An 18,573-nucleotide genomic window follows, 5' to 3' on the forward strand; every position below is an offset into this window, starting at 1 on the left:
CTAAGAGTAGCAAAATAAGACAAGTTCAAAAGTATTATTGGTGGATGAATTGAAAGGTCAAACGATCAACAAGTACATAAATCAGAAGCTAGCTTGATCGACCAAATCAATAGGAGTCGAGGAAAGAATAAGATGTTTCAATTCTTGGATCAATTAAGCTTCATGTGAATGTGGTTTTATGACATTATAGGAGTAGGCTAATTCTAGGATCTATACTACGAAGACAATTCACTAAAATCTCATCAAACAATTAATTGAATGTGATATAAGCAATATGAGATTGAATATGAAAAAAATTGTGATAAAAGAGAGGTTATTCCACCATCCCCACTTAACGCAGCCTTTGTGAGCGAGATCAGAACAGAGGCACCAGCTTTCTATTCGAGTATGAGGGAATATATTGAGGATGCTTTTGGATTAATGGAGAACATGATCAAGCTATATATGACTTATTGAATTTAGGGTTCAGTAGATTTACAAAATCTCTTTCAAATTGTCAACCAGAATCTGACGATGAGTTAGAAAAACTCAACCTTCGAAGTATGTTAGGAAGAGTATAATTAGGGAGCATGAAGTGTAGTTTCTTAATATATATATATATATATATATATATATATACATACTCCCTATTTCCAATATGCAAATTTCTATTGCTCCTTGAATTGAAAGTGTATCTTGTTTTATCTTCGTTTATGTTAAAACATGTCAAGATATGGTTCAATTTTGGGACTAATACCTTGATTTTCCTAATAATTAAACAAAGTTTCAAGATTCCGTGCACCTCAAGGTCATTTTAGTTCAAAGTTGATCAACGTGCAATTTTGGAGCGTCCTATCTCCTCTTTGGAGGCCTTTATGTACCACTCTCACATGCCTCTCCTATATCGATATTCAAAATAATCTTCTTTTTCAATATATTTTCTCCCAAACCTACCTCTCTCTCTCTCTCTCTCTCCCTCTCTCCCCCCAATAATCAATACACAGCATTTTCTCTCTCTAAAAACACCAAAATCTATCCAAAAAATGGAGCAAAATCTACCAATCATAGCCAAGAAAGTATGGAATATAGTACGTGTGATGTTTTTCATGTTAAGAAAAGGCATATCGAAGGGAAAATTATTAGCTGATCTTAACATGATGATGAAACGTGGCAAAATTGCCGGCAAGGCAATCCAAAATCTCATGCTCCATCCATGGTCCGCCTCCGGCCGCCGCCCCCACAGCCGCAATCTGTCATTCCCTATCTCAGTCACCGAATATGAGTTCAGTTGCAGTAACAGCCCGGCTTATCCTAATTTTCACATCCCCTTTAATCTCAACAAGCTTAAACACGGCAGCCACCACCGCGCGCCACCCACGGCCGACGATTTTGCGACTGCAAATACGGTGGTGAAGGCCTTGGAGATGCTGTATAGCGAGGCGGCTTCACCGGCATTGCCAGGGTTCGGGAAGAGCCCTGTCGTAAGGCAACTGAGGATCACAGACTCTCCATTTCCATTAAAGGATACTGAAGAGGATAATCATGTAGATGAAGCTGCTGAGAAGTTCATTATGAAGTTCTATAAGGATTTGAAAAAGCAAGATGCAATGACTTATTTTTGAATCATCTTGAATTAATCTTGATGAAGTCAATCCGATTATAAGTTGGTTTTTTTCTGAAAGTGCCAAAGTTTCATGGATTTGAGGCCGTGCAGACATGATAAATCCAGGTCCATTGATAAGCATGATAATCTGCGAAGGGGTCTATCCAATAATTATGAATGTGAATGTGAATGTGAATGTGAATGTGTATATTCAAGAAATTTTATGAGAAAAATACTGTAATGAATGTAATGAATATTCCTCTGCTGCATAAGATCATGGATAATTTTAAAAGTTTTGTTCACGAGTCTTTTTTAATTTTAATTTATTTTATTATTATTATTTTTTAGAGGACTCAACAAGTGGTAGTTGTTAGAATTGAATAAAAAATATTGAATAGAAATAATGAAAAATATTGAATAGAAGTCTCTTCATATGTTGTAACTCTAACTCAAGTTCCTTCATGTTTTTAACTCCTTTATCAATGAATGGTTTAAGGGGCTGTTTGGGCCCGATTTTTTCACCCAAAAAATTGATTTTTTGATCGTTATTTTACTATTCCAGCCGTCATATTTGACTTCTTCTCTCACAGATGGACCCCACTTTTCTCCTAACGGTCAAAAAATCAATTCTCAAAATCACTCCCAAACAGGCTCTAACTCCTTGATTAATGAGCTAGCTTTTCCTCCATTGGTATAAATAGGAGTCTCTCTAGGTTGAAAAATCACAAGTGAAATGCAAGCTTCTTCCTCTAAACAACAATCTTTTTTTTCTCATTTTCAAGTTCTTCCTTATACTTATAATTTCTTTGTGAAATAGAGTATATCACAGCTTGTTCGCAGGCTTATAATTTCTTTGTGAAATAGAGTATATCACAGCTAGTTCACAGGCGGTTAACGTAATACAGCATGAACCGACAATCGATTGTATCTTGGGAATCGAACACTAATCAAAACCTTTTGCACTCCGGTGAGGTGGCAAATTCGATTTAAGGAAATTGTGAATACACAGGCCTTCGGTTTGATTTGATTTTCTAATATTTACCTACAAACTTAAATCGAATTCTTTTTTAAATAAAATTTTGTTCATTAGTTTTTGTCAAAAATTTTGTTCATTAGTTTTTGTCAATTTTTTCAGTTCATGATTTTTGCATGCTTTCTAATTCATTTTAAATGATTCTTAAGTTGTTAATAATTTGACAAAATAATCTATTCTTCAACTCTGCAGTTTTATTTTCTGAACAGATAACTTGATCTCGAATTTATATACAACTTTACAAACTTATAATTATTCTAAATTATTTGTTGCTTGTTCCAGTTCAATGGCGTCACATGAAAATAGCGATGTGAACAACGAAAGCAACACTGTTGGTACCGGTGTACCAAATCTTGCAATGACCGTTGGTAACCCTATGGAGACCACGACTGACATTTCTCCCATTAACGGGATAATTGGAGGCGGATTCCTCATGTTGGAGTGAACCCAACTTTGCCTTCGGCTTCGGCCTCGACAATCTAGTTTGGCACAATACCTCTGCCAGTGCCTAGGGCTACGGCTTCGGCACCTTTGCCATCGTTTTCGACTCCATTTCCAGTTAATCATGCAATTCGACCGGATAAGTTTGCTGGTACTGATTTTAAGACATGGCAGAATAAGATGGTTTTCTATCTCACTACGTTGGGCCTTGCACGTTTCCTCACTGAGGATGCACTTATCATGGCTGAAAATGACACTGATGTGCATAGGCGGCAGCTTGGGACGCTTGGAAAAGTACTGATTTTTTGTGCCGCAACTATGTCTTGGATGGCCTACAGAATTCTCTGTATCACGTATATGTGGTAAAGAAGTCTGCTAAGGAGCTCTGGGAGTCCTTAGAAAAGAAATACAAGACGAGGATGCCGGATCTAAAAAATTCTTAGCCAGTGGATGTATGGACTTCGAAATGGTTGACTCACGTTCAGTGGTGAGCCAAGTGCAGGAGTATCAAGTGCTTTTGCAAGAAATGCATGCTGAGGGTCTGACCATGTCAGAATCTCTACAGGTGGCTACTGCTATTCACAAGCTACCTCCTCAGTGGAAGGCTTTCAAAAGTTATTTGCAGCATAAGAGGAAAGAGATGTCTTTCGAGGATTTAATTATCAAGCTGCGCATTGAGGAGGATAACAAACGGGCTGAACGTAAGTCAGAGAATTCCTACTCTGAGAAGGCTAATGTATTGGAGTACGGCCAAAGTTCTGGTACTAAGAAAGTTCACTCCTTTAAAACCAAATAGGGTAACAAAAATCGAAAAGATAAAAAAACAGGCTACAAAAGGGTCTCAGTTGAAGTCTGCAGGTGGGGTAGGAAAGAAACCTAAGTTCCAGTTCAATGGAAAGTACTTCAATCGTGGCAAAGTTGGGAATCGATCAGCAGACTGTTGTCAGCCTCGGAGGGATAATAAGCAACGTCCTCAGGCTAATATGGTTGGAAATGAGAGAGATTATCTCTCAGATGAAATGTCTGAGCTAAACCTCACGACGGTGATTAATAAGGTTAACCTGGTGGGGTATAACCCAAAGGAGTGGTGGCTGGACATTGGGGCCACTTGCCATGTCTGCTCTAACACGAGCATGTTCACTACTTTTGCACCAGTTACAAATGGTGAAAAGTTGTTCATGGGAAACTCTGCAACTTTTGAAGTGCTTGGTAAAGGCAAGGTGATCCTGAAGATGACATCTGGCAAAGAGCTTACTCTGACTAATGTACTGTACATGCGAAAGATTCATAAGAATCTGGTCTTTGGGTCTCTTCTAAGCAAGAATGGGTTCCGCATGATCTTTGAGGCGAATAAGCTGGTGATTACCAAAATAGGAGTTTATGCTGGGAAATGCTATATGACTGATGGCCTGTTTAAATTGAATGTAACCCCAACTGTTATGAGTAATGAGAAAACTCATTCTGTTTACTTGTTTGAGTCTCCTAATCTGTGGCATGATAGATTAGGTCATATAAATTATAATGCTTTACGTAGACTAAGCAAACTAAATTACTTGGCTAGATTGATTCAAATCATAAATGTGAAACATTTATTGAATCTAAACTTACTAGGTCTTCGTTTCACAGTATTGAAAGAAGTATCGAGCCATTGGGACTAGTCCATAGTGATGTATGTGACTTGAAATCTGTCCAAACACGAGACGGTAATAAGTATTTTATTACTTTTGTCGACGATAACACGAGATATTGTTATGTGTACTTGCTTAAAAGCAAAGACGAAACTATCGATAAATTCATTTTTTATAAGAATGAAATTGAAAATCAACTTAGTAAGAAAATAAAGGTGCTACGAAGTGATCGTGGTGGTGAATATGAATCACCGTTTGGTGAATTTTGTGCTAAACATGGAATAATTCACCAAACTACTGCACCTTATTCACCTTAGCAGAACAGAATTGTTAAGCATAAGAATAAAACTTTAAAGGAAATGATGAATGCTATATTGATTAGTTCTGGATTACCACAGAACATGTGGGGAGAAGCTATTCTTTCTGCAAATTACATCTTGAATAAGGTGTTAAGAAAGAATATGGATAAGACTTCGTATGAACTTTGGACAAATCGGACCCATTCATATAAATACTTGCACTAGACTGGATATAGCATACTCAGTTAGCAGATTGAGTCGCTACACGAGTAACCCAGGTGCAGTCCACTGGAAAGCCATTTTTAGGGTGCTACATTATTTAAGGCACACTCGTGATTTTGGACTGCACTATTCTAGATACCCTACAATAATCGAAGGGTATGCTGATGCAAATTGGATATGTCTTCACTCTTGGTGGTGCAGCTGTCTCTTGGAAATCGTCCAAACAAACTTGCATCGCAAGATCTACAATGGAATCAAAGTTCATCGCTTTGGACAAAGCAACTGAAGAAGCAGAGTGGTTTCGCTAGTTTGTTGAGGATATTCCAAGATGGTCAACGCCTGTGCCTACAATTTGTATTTATTACGATAATCTATCAACAATTGGCAGGGCACAGAGCAATATGTATAATGATAAGTCTCGCCACATTCGAAGACGACACAATACCATTCGACAACTACTCTCACAAGGTATTATCACTCTGGAATACGTGAAGTCAAAGGATAATATTGCGGATCCGCTAACCAAAGAGCTAACTCGAGAGCTAGTTGTAAAAGCATCGAGGGGAATGGGCTTGCAGCCATGACGTCGAAAGGTATCATGGTGGAAACCCAACCTAGCTGAATGGAGATCCCAGGATCTAGGTTCAAAGGGACAACTAAAACATTTATATCTGTGTAAATCACTGAGAATGTTCTCCTTCTGCTCATTCCTATGGTGCTCACAGTGATTGGAAGTTGTAGGTTAAGCTATACTTTTAATGACCATTAAGCGTTGTTGTGAAACACTGAGTTAAGAGGTCACCTATGTGAGTGTGAAGTGGGGTCGCTTCTATAAGGATTGGTAAGGCTACATCCTTGAAAAAACACTTGCAGAACTAGGCGACGTGTTCACGGCCAAAACGAATACGACAGTAAGAACTATGTTGTGACTATAGTGGTCCTGTGTGAGATCTATTGTTTTGATTTACACAAATGGTGAAATAGTTCAAGACATCAGATCCACTGGTTTGCTAGTAATTCCCAATAGGTTTCACAAGGGAAGGTTCAAAGCTAAATGCTACTTATCCTATGCAGGATTGATTCGTTTTACTCTCTCTTTTCTCTTGAGTCTTAGTTTTTATTTTTCATTTATGTGAGGGATTGTTAGAATTGAATGAAAAATATTGAATAGAAGTCTCTTCATATGTTGTAACTCAAGTAACTCAAATCCCTTCATATTTTTAACTCATTTATCAATGAAAGATTTAACTCCTTGATTAATGAGTTAGTTTTTCTTCCATTGGTATAAATAGGAGTCTCTCTAGGTTGGAAAATCACAAGTGAAATTTAAGCTTCTTCCTCTAAGCAACAATCTTCTTTTTCTCACTTTCATATTCTTCCTTATGCTTATAATTTCTTTGTGAGAAAGTATATCACAGCTAGTTCGCAGGCGGTTAACGTAGTGCAACGTGAACCAACAATCGATTGTATCCTGGGAATCAAACACCGATCAAAACCTCTTGCACTCCGGTGAGGCGGCGAATTCGATTTAAGAAAACTGTGAATACACAGGCATTCAGTTTGATTTGATTTTCTAATATTTACATACAATAGTTTTACTGAAAGAGCCACCCAGCCCATGTGGTAAAGGAAAAGAAAGGAGTTCGACAAAGTTAAAGTCCAAGGTACGGCCTTGCTCGTATTATTGAGCTTATACCGTCTATGGTTAGATAAGATAAAAAAGCTCTTGAGCTATAAGACCTGTCTCATGTTAGACTAGTTCTCATAAAAAGATAGTAGTTGTCAAAGTCTGTTAAAAATGTAATTTTAAAGATAAAAGATTACTGATTAATAGTACCATTGATCAGAATTAATCAAAGATGGAGTTTCAAATAAAATTAGCAAAGGATTGGATTTTTACAATTACCAACTGAATAATCAAACGAGACTAGGGTGAGTCCTAAGGCTACAATGCTCGGAATATCCAAGTAGGGAGCTAACTTAGTAATCGGATGTCTCAAGTTGAAAAGCCTCGACGTTCTGTACAAGAGACGGGCTCGACAAAGCCAAAACAGCTCACGAAGATGCTTAGCAAAGCAAGATCCTTTTGTAATTTTTTGTACTTTCCAAGTTCGCAATTTTGACAAAACTTGCCAAGCGAAATCTTACGTCGACATTTAGTACTTAAGAGTAACAAAGAAACTAGAAATATATTACCTCGACCCATGGTAACAAAATAATTCACGTGTCCTAAATTAATTTCTGCACTTTTTTCTTCTATTCTTAATTAATACTGTGCAGGTATAAGATATTACTTTCTGAATTTCTATCTATATTTGTATTTATATTTTTTTTATTGGAATATAGAGAATATTAATTACCTCCCACAAATTTATATTGCCAATGGGACAAAGGCACCACACATTGACCTGGCCAGATTCCCATATGGGAAAGCTGATATTGAGATACGATTTGATTTTAACAGTTATATTTAATTAATTTGTTTTAAAATGAATCAAATTATTTAATTTGTTTGCTTTTCTTTTTTCTTTTTCTTTTTATTTTATACGATGTTTTGCAAAGCAACTTCACTTGTTCCTATGTTGGTGTCGACTTGGTTAGCAACTCATAAAAATGTTTAGAATTTTTTTATACTAATCACATTTTTTTAACATATATATTCGATAGATGTCACGTACTCGACCGTCAAAGTGTATTCTAATAAAGCAAATTTCAAATGTGACATAAAGGTATTAGGTTAAAAAAATTTTAGCCGAACACACTGATTACATTTTATAACATAGATATTCAACAGATGTCACGTACTTGGCCGCCAAAATGTGTTCTAAGACAACAAAATTTCGATTGTGACTTAGAGAAATTACTTTAAATAAAATAAGAACGTATTTGTAGCGGACAACTTGTATTGAGGCTATAAATTATTCAATTTTATATAGTAATGCAGAAACAAATGACGAATTAATTAAAATCCAAAAGTTAGGTAATTTGTTAGGTGAAAGCGTGAAAATGAAGAAATTGGAAGATACTTGTCACTTTTTGAACTTGCTTTTCCATTCTTTAACGCTGTCGTGTTCGTGCGTTAGTTCCATTACAATGTGTATTGCGGCTTTTGAGAAAGCAACCTCTTTTTTTCCTTGTGAAAACAGCTCAATTTTGATAGTTATTAAAAGTTATTTTTTCATAAAGTAGGTAAAAATTTACATGTTAAAAAGTAAATTTTATCAATAAAGAAAGTAACTTAAAATTATATTTGTCAAATATGAATCTTGGACGATAAACGTTGTGATTTCGTAACTATTAAAAAGAGCAGCACAAACATCTAATATTTTATCTTCATTTTATCAATATTCGACTAGTCAATACAATTGGAATATAAAACGACATAGTGTAACGCCTATCATTGGCGGTGAATAAACTATTAGACTCGACAAATTAATACAACTTCATGCAGACGTCAAGCGTATTCCATCGACTCTAAGCAAGAGCATTAGAGTCGAATCAATAATGACGTCTCCTTCGATGGAAGGTCGAGCAAGCTACAAAGCTATCTTCACAAGTTATGACAAATTCAAACCACAAACATCGGCCAAAAATCACTCGTTAACAAGAGTAACACGTCATACTCTTTTATAATATATTAACCAATCACAAACTCACACAGAAACTAAAAATCCAAGGTGCAGTGATGCAATGGTACATCCACAGTTTCAAAACTATGAGCTTATAAAATAATTCAGCTCGAAGAGTCGATTGGAGCAATACAAAAGGGAGACTTTTGAAAAAGTTCAATTTCTATCATGTTAATGTAAAAGCATACCCGCAAAAGATCCCATCCAAACTCTCCATTAAAAAAAAAAAAAAAGTTGGTTCGTACAAATTATCTACATGAAATTTAAGTACGTTTCCACCTTCAAGAAATTAATGGTGTCATTATTTGTCTCATGCTTGCATGGCCATTTCGATTGAAAATAATTAGAAAGATGCAATTCGATAGGAGTTTGATAATATACTAGCACTAAAATAGGTAATAATTATCTTGTAATTACGAGCGTTTTAGTCATTACTAGTGTAAAATGAAGTGCTTCGTATCATTATTATTTGATTCGGACCTGATCTAAAAAAGTTGATGTATTTGGAATTGTTTATTGACACGAAAAAGTTAGGAAAACCTCTGAAATTTTTTCCTACGAGCCATAGTAGGCATTCAAGCATCTACTTCAACGTTCGAATATAGCAAGAGCCCCTAAATCTAGAGTTGATTGTCGTTCCAACCTAGTTACTAGTTAGGATAGAAATTACTCCCGAATTATTTTCAAAATAAATAATTTTTTTACGACATATAATTAGGTGAGAGATTGCGTGTTTTCAACTTTAATAAATAATAAAAATTATTAATAATGAAATGAATGTACTTATTTATACAAGTAAACATAGATATTAGTAATTAGATTGTTTAAGCTTAGCCAAAAAATCTAAGTCCAAATAAACCATTTGTGAACCCACAAAGTCACGTCATAGCTTATTTCACTTTATAATGATTAATATTAAACTTTTAAATCAATAATTCATGCTGATCACGTAATTTTATCAACTCTCAAGTCAAATACTCCTATTCATAAAAGTTAAACAAGATCATTAAAATATATTATTTACTAAAAATATCTTGTTAATTAACAGTGTAATGCATGATTGGATCTAATTTAGTACTGCATGGACAAAGACGGGTTAATTAATTTTATTTTTTCTAGCCCTATGATTCATGTGTTCAAGATCTCATTCAACGTATAAAGTTGGGGTTAGGCGTTGGGGCTAATTGATTGGATCGAGAAGATGACAATCCTGTTACCTTGTCAGGGAGGGTTTGACACCCGTCCTAACAGGACACTCGCAAATGGGGTGGGCTGCACTTTTTTGGATTTTTTTATTCAAATGAGTCCAAAGCGAGGTCTACACGAATGTGAGTGTATGTCAATCAACATGTCAAATACATTCTGACAAAAGAACTTTATTCAGAAGATAAATATTTTTGAATGGAAGCTGACAAGCTGTTGAGGTCACTCTCGTGTGCATTTATTTAAGGTTTGAGACCCTGCTGGTACATTTTTGAAAAGTTTGGGACATTAAATGTAAATCGTCCCTTTTAATTAATTATTAAAGGTCAATATATCATTTTATTCTCTATAAAAATTGATCAAAATATGGTCAAATATCAACTTTAGTCAATTAATGATTTTTTGGACCATCCAAATGTCGTTACACCGTACAGTTTTGAAAGATTTGGGGACTATCTGCTATGATATAAATATTTGGATGTAATTTGCATTGTTGTCAAAGGTTTGGAACTTGTGCTGCAAATTCCCCGTGACTTTAGTTATTCTAACCCTATGATTCAACGATGATCTATATGTATGTAGGCATGGTAGTTAACGATTTGACGGCAATAGAGAAATGTATGAACAAGATAATTTATTTGTGCTTTTTAATTTTGAGAAACGGATTGTGTTAGTTTCAATGAAGAAAATCGATATTGGTATTTGACATGATGATTGATTCATTTAAAAAGTATGACGACATATTTATTTTTAACATCGAGGTTGACATATAATGATGAACACTTTTGCAAGTAAACACAGGTGTGCATGATGGGCTACAAGTTTTGTTTAGCAATTAGGTTAATTAAATAGAAGAAGAAGACTTTAAAATAGAAACAAAAAAGCAAATTTTTATGAGAAAGTGGTGGAGGTTAGTGCTCAATCATTGATCTCTTAAAACGCACAAATCAAAAAGTCTCTCTCTCTTTTTACATATAATATAAATCAAATGATTTATTTTGACAAAGATATTAATAACCATTCATATCGTGACACGTAGCTGGGGTTAAAGAAGAAGAAGAAGAAGAAGAAGAAGAAAATCAATTTCTAATTTAATAGTCGATTTAATAAGTAGAGTTTGTTCGAAATTGATTATTCAAAATACGAATATTATATTCTTATAAATTTTTGACATAAAAAGCAGCAACTTAGCAGTATTCTTCTAGATTAATGACACATATAAAAGATTGCTTCTTCGCAAGCTACAAAACAATATTTTTCAGAAATATTGATACTTATAAATCATATAAAAATTATTTTAAATTTAGGAATTAATATGGCAATGTTCCAAAAGAAAACTGATATTTATGCATTTTTTCTTTTTCGAAAACAAAAAAATAAATATTTGTGAAAATATTGACATAAAATTATGGCTTAGGCTACAGTATTCTATTAGAACGTTAAGACAGTTCTTTGTGAGGATTAAAATAAGTTTTTTAGTTTATTTTAATAAAAATTGAAAAAATATGTGATTGAAAAGGTGTGGACCTCATAAAATATGTAGTTAAAATTAATTATTTATTTTGACTTATATTAAAATCTAGATTTTAATTCTTACCAAAAAGGGGCTAACATACACAAAGTTTATAATCTTACAAGAGTATTAAAACGGTATTCTCTAAATTATTGCTTTAAATGGATAAATGCTTTACTAAAATTATCAACATAATCTTTCTCAAGAATATTAATAAAATTATAAAATTGAACTTTTCAAGAAAAATACAAGTATAAAATAGATATCATGATATTATGCTCTTCGGAAGCAATAATACATTTTTGTCTTTTACTTCTCTATGAACATTAAAACAATATTCTTCATAAATAATGATACGTAGAATTCATTCTTTAAGAACAACAATACTATATCTTTCTAGATATTGATTTATACAAATTCGTAGGTCATAAAAAATAACTGTGCAATATTCTTCAAAAATCTCTATATACAAATATTTATATTTTTTCTGGAGTAATTATACAATATTTTTTTATGACTATTAATCTATAAAATTATACTCTTCAAGAACAAAGCAATATATTGAAAATCGTATAATAAAATAAAATGATAAATATTAATCTACCATTATATATAATTTAAAGCCAAAAGAATACTAACTCTTATTATGGGAAAGAAGTGAAGAAATTCTTTTGCTAATTTAATTGACTTGAATTTTATTGTCTTTCTTTTAACTGAAAGAAAAATTAGTTTTCCTAAGTCAATTGTCAAGAGCTTTGTGCAGATAATGTATTTTAAAATTAAGTGAAAAGAGAGAATAATATTAGAGAATTGAAAAACAATCGAAATTCTTTGTGTTTTATTGAGAACCAAAGCTTTATATTATGTATATAATTAAAGTTGTAGGAATACAACTATCATTCACAATAATATTTACTATTTACAACATGATGGGCATTAAAGCCTCAATTTGGCTAAATTATAAATAATTTAAGCGGTTAAAATTTATTTTCAATCATACATTTCATTTATATCTATTTTTAAAATAAACTTTTAGATATTTTTCCCAAATGGTACTTGTGCTGTTTGATTTATTTTGTGCCAATACTCTATATCAATATTGAATCAAGAAGCAAATAGAATTCGAAAAACTACTCATGATCATTTGATCCAAAACCAACTTGCTCCAAAGTGAGCATGGGCCAGCTCGCCTAGTGGGCCAAGTCAACCAACTTAGCCCAGCCCGTTAACATTCCTTGAATTGGGTACAAGTTTGCTTCTATGTTGAGATGAGAAAATGGCAATATTGAACTTTCTACTTATTTTTCATTAAGATCCAAACTTACTTCAAATACCTGATTCTAAAATTAATAGTTTCATTTTTTTTTTCATTCGCATTCTTCGTTTCTCTAGTAACAGCCGCTACATTCATGTTTCGTAGAAATAACGGACTAATCAAGATCGATAAATAGCACCAAATTTTATTTGGCATTTCATTAATCTTCACAAAGTGATATACGTAACTATTTTAATTATGCAAGATCAAAATGTTCAGTCGTTGAACTAAGTAGTGACAATCTTCGAGTAAGGCTCTATCAAGATTTAGTGTTATGTTTGTATCTTTTAACGGATATATGATCTCAATTGAATCAATTTCAAGCGCTATATGTCTCCCTGCTTTCCCCTTGATGAGTGGTAAGCCTCTAAATATAGCCAAAGCTTGATTGTTAAGCCTGATACTTCTCCACCATTTTCCATAAACCACATATCATCCATTTTTCTTTATCATCTCTAGTAAGTCTTTCAATTAAGCTATCATCAATTTTTTCTTCGTAATCTCCAAAAAGTCCTTCAATTCATCTATCATCCATTTTCTTCGTCATCTTTAATAAGTCCTTTGATTCTTGAAAATCTTGAGTTTTCTCTAGAGTATTTATCTGTATACAATTTGATTATATTTGTAAGGAGAAAGGCCAATTGATTTTTGCTATATTTTAAATTCGATTCCATTTCTTCCATTGAAGAAAAACAACGACTGAAACGGGAGAGTCAGAATCGAAAAGAGGATTCCGAATCTCCTTAACTAGGGTTGGCAATGGGCCGAGCCGGGCTTAATGCCACGAGCTTGGCTCGTGCTCGTGGCTCGTTGAAATTGGGCGAGCTCGGCTCGTGGGCTCGCCTGCTTTTTTTTTTTTTTTTTTTTTTGTAAATAAAGAATAGAGTTTTAAAAATAAAAAGTGTTAAAAAATACAAATAATTTAACGAAAACAAATTTTTATTTTTTTATTTATATCATATTGTAATTTGTAATATTTTTTATAAGGTATAAAATATTTATATAATGAAAACGAATTATTTTTTGAAATACATTTACAAAAAATATTTTTTTGATTTCTTTTTAAAGTTAATAAAGAATAGAGTTTTAAAAATAAAAAGTGTCAAAAAATACAAATAATTTAACGAGAACAAGTTTTTATTTTTTTTATTTACATCATATTGTAATTTGTAATACTTTTTATTAAGTATAAAATATTTATATAATGAAAACGAATTATTTTTTGAAATACACTTACAAAAAATATATTTTTTTGATTTCTTTTTAAAGTTAATAAAATATAAACCCTCCTCCTTTATCCGGGCTTGGGACCGATTACATCAATTTTAAGTAGGCGGAGTTAAAAATTGTACACGAACAACTTGTTGTAACGTGTACAATTTTTTAAAGAAAATTAAATTTAACGATAAAAAATAAATAAATAATTTGATTAATATAATTAAATCAAATATCACTTACCTGACGACATGCAATTTCAGCGTATTTATCTTGTAGTCGAAAATGAGCGTGCCAATCCTTCATACATATTAACGCTTCCAAAACATTTTCTTTCAGTCGGCTCCTGACATCAGTCAAAACTCTTTTATCTGCACTAAAAGCAGACTTTAAAGCAACAGTGCTAATAGGAGGTGTCAATAAATCTTTCGCAATTGCAGAAACAATTGGCCAACGTCTTTCATACTTTCGCCAGAATTCAATTACTTCTTCTGAAATTTTTTTAATTGTTCTGTCTGTTGGCATATTATGATTGAAATAATCAATTAATTCGGCATGCATCGCATTTTGAGTTTCGACCAATGTTTGATGAGATGTAGATGTAGACGACATGGCACTAGATGAACAAATTACAGTTGCATCATATCTAAATGTATTAATACCCTGAAATAAATTCATTATTTTCGCAGCATCTTTTTCAGTTTCAATAGAAGGAGTAGGTGCAGTAGAGGGTACCCGACTGACATTTGCACATATTCTTTCCGCATATAAATTATACATTCCACATAATGTTTGCTCTAAATTCTTATAGGTGATAGGTATATCAAGTATTAAAACTTTATTGATTTGATCAATTACGTATTTAGTTCCCGAAATATTATATCGGGGGTCCATTGCGCATGCTAAAGAAAATAACATAGGCAGTTTTTCCCAATATTTTCTAAACTTTAATTCCATAGCAATTAAAATTTCACTAAAAGCAGGATCATTTTTATATTTATGGAATCTTCTTGCAATTATATAAAGTCGTTCAAGCACCATACAACTTGTGGGATAATAAACGCTGAATAAAATTTTTGTGGTCTCATAAAAAGATGTCAAAAATCGTTTAACTTTCAAAGCTAAAATCCAATCGGATTCATTTAACATACCATCATCATCACTTCTAACATATCTATTATTATAAAAGTCAGTTATTAAATTTTTGAAACCTTCACATGATTTTAAGAGCAAGTATGTAAAGTTCCATCTATGACCTACGTCGCTAACAAATGTTTTAGCAGTCATCACCCCTAATTAGGTACAAAAATCATCAAATGCTTGTTTTCTACTAGGAGAGATCGTAATATAAACTAATGCATTCCTAATCCTTTGAAGTTCATCCTTTATATGTTTTAAACCATTTTGTACAATTAAATTCAAGATATGACACACACAACGAATATGAAACATATACCCACCAAAATCAGACTGAAGTGTCATACACAATTTATCGACGACTACCTTATTAACGCTAGCATTATCAAAAGTAAAAGATCGAATTTTACTCTCACAATGATATTCTCTAACAATACTCATAATAGCATTATATATATTATTAGTATTGTGAGAAAATTCAATAATTTTAAAAGCAATAATTTTCTTATGCATGCACCAAAGTGAGTCTAAATAGTGTGTGGTTGCAGCTATATATGCTCTTTTATTAACCCCTTCCCATATATAAGAAGTTAAGGATATAATATCCCCATATTGTTGCAAATCCATAATTAATTGTTGTTTTGAATTATTGAAATAATTTATTGTATCGGCACGAAAAGTGTCTTGACTTACCGCAATGTACCTCGGTTGTAGATATTCTTTTACGAATGAGATGAAGTGTTGGTTGTCTGCGATAGCCAGAGGCAACTCAGTGGCGGCAACAAATTTCACCATTCCAGTTCGAGTCTCGTCCTTCGAATTCACCCACGTGGATAGGGGTGAAGTTGTAGAACCGACGCCTGGACTGCCAAATTGTAATTGTGTTTGACCAGCTGGAAGAAGTCCATGTCTGGCTGCAGATAATTTGTAGTGGCGGTTGAGATGAGTGGTACCAATTCCTTTTTGCCATGCCAATCTTTGTTGGCAGTATTTACATACTACTTTAAATTCTGTAAGACCATCAACGACTTTTCCCGTTGAAATCGACTTAAAGTGATCCCAACATTTTACTTGTTTTTTGGCCTTTCGCTTTCCCCTCGCATCTGGGATATTTAATTGCTGATCTTCATCTTCATGTTCTGCTTCGGAAACGTTAATATCATCCAAATCAATTGGAATGTGGCTTCCCTGACCGTGAATGTGAATATCTTCAGGTATCGGTATGTCATTTAGACTGGCAAATTCATTTGAAAATTGACTTTGCGGCGTACTAGGTGATTCTCCATGATGTGGCAATGGCTCACATCCTGTATCGAACAAGCTCTCAACAAATGAACGTTGATCCATTTCTGTAATTGTTTATGATGAAATATTGACTAGATGAATATAAATGTAGCGAGATTGTGAGAATTGAGAATTGGATGAATTGAAATTGTAGCTAATAAACTGAAAAAATTGGATTGATATTGTATATTTTGCAGCACTAGAGAGTAAAAACTCGATAATTAATATAATAAAAGAGAGTTGAGACTTGAGAGAGTTGTAATCTTGGAAGAGATTGATATGAAAAAAGAAAAAAAGAAAAAAAAAAGTTCAGTGACCGTTTGGTCACTGAACAAGGCTCGACGAGCCGCCCACGAGTGGCTCGTCGCTCGGCTCGCCTACAGGCGAGGCCAGCTCGGCTCGTGCAAATCATGAGCCCGAGCCGCTCACGAGCCCCTTTTTCATGAGCCGAGCCGGTTCGGCCCAATTGACATCCCTATCCTTAACCAACTTCTTTGAAATTTCTTCTCCAGTTGTCCAAGTTTATAGTTCATGGGGTCTAGTCTTCACCATGTATAAAGTCTCGGACTGGGTGGTGCACCAATGAATAAGATTTTCAGCCATGTCCACTAAAAAATCATTTTCAATTGGACTTTTCTAATGAATATCCTCCCTTAATTATTGTAAGGTTCAAAATAAGAACAACCCAATTATAATATTTTGACTTAGAATTCAGCCCCTCTTTGATTTTGCTAAAAATTATATTTTAATAAATTTTAATAAAAGTTAATGAAATGTATGATTAAAAAATTAATAAAAATGACGACTCTCTTAAAATTAGTGATAAAAAATAAGTTGAAGGAAAAACAAATAAAAAAAAAAGAGCTTAAAATAAATCAAAAGAATCATGATTTTCATTTAATTCTTTGTTGCTCAAGTCAACACTTAACTTTTCAATTTAATGCCCAGATTACGTTTGCGATAGCCTAGTATTTGACGTATATTATATTTCTATTATCATCATTTATCCCAAACTAATCGATTTTCCAAACTAAGGAAATATTTCTAGTATTTGTGGGTAGTCCCTAAAATAATGAAAAGTTCTCATTTTGATCATTAACCTTCTAAGCTTCTCGATTAAGTCCTAGATAAGAAACATGAGATCATTGAAACTTCCAATATTTATGGTTCCTCCCTATCAACTTCCTCTTCTACGCTAAAAGCAAAACGCTACATATAAAGTTTCTTGTTTAGCACGTCTCAATCTACAAAAGTATTTTACAATTTCTAGATTTCATGAAACCCATGTTAAGCCATGTTTGGAATGAATTAAAATTCAGATTTTAATCAAAATCAAAATCAGTAATTAATTTTAATCATATATTTCATTTATCAAACTTTAATAAAAATTTGGTTTTAATCCCCATCAACCAAACAACGGCCAAGTGGCAAATAGAATTTCCATTTTAATAATTTATTGCTTTTTTGGACTTATGTTGAATACGAAATTAAAAAAGCTTATTAGCACAAAACGTTCTTACATTTAAGCTTTAGGGTGCGAAACGTACATACTTTCAAATTTTTGCATTTTCACCCTCATTTTCACGTTTCATTGTGAAAAACGTCGTGTTCATCTTTTTTTCGATAAAAATATGTGAAATGACAAATATACACTCTTATTTAAATTTAAAAAAAAAAGGAAAGAAACTAATTGTAATCATAGGCTCAAATTTTTCAAAAATTTACAAATGAGCCCCAAATAAATAATTAAAAATCAAAACTTAAAAAAAAAGGGGAAATAACTTCATCTTCTTCCATCACCCCCACTCCACTCGTTATTTTGGAGACTTCATGGAGCCGCTCGCCTCTATATCACCAACCACCATCCAACTATTACCTAAAGCACAGGAGCTCACACCACAAACAACGGCCATGAACCCCTAAACACTTTCCCATAAAAGCCAATTGAACCAAAAACAAATTTATATGGTCAAAATCAACCAAAAACGTGCATGGTCTAGAGCAATACACTGTCTTTTTCCCTTAATTTCAAAGCCGACAATGGTTATCACCATCGCGGACCACATTCCGAC

The 18,573-nt window shown here is 33.2% G+C and overlaps 1 protein-coding gene across 1 annotated transcript; it reads left to right on the top strand.

Annotated features, from left to right (window-relative positions):
• Nucleotides 1-909: 909 nt before the first annotated feature.
• Nucleotides 910-1,884, top strand: LOC111366530. The gene has a single exon (XM_022987270.1). The coding sequence runs from the start codon at nt 1,023-1,025 to the stop codon at nt 1,599-1,601; it is 579 nt and encodes a 192-aa protein (XP_022843038.1). The 5' UTR covers nt 910-1,022; the 3' UTR covers nt 1,602-1,884.
• Nucleotides 1,885-18,573: the final 16,689 nt, after the last annotated feature.

The sequence above is a fragment of the Olea europaea genome, chromosome 18 (genome assembly GCF_002742605.1).
Source record: "Olea europaea var. sylvestris chromosome 18, O_europaea_v1, whole genome shotgun sequence".
Classification (NCBI taxonomy): Eukaryota; Viridiplantae; Streptophyta; class Magnoliopsida; order Lamiales; family Oleaceae; genus Olea; species Olea europaea.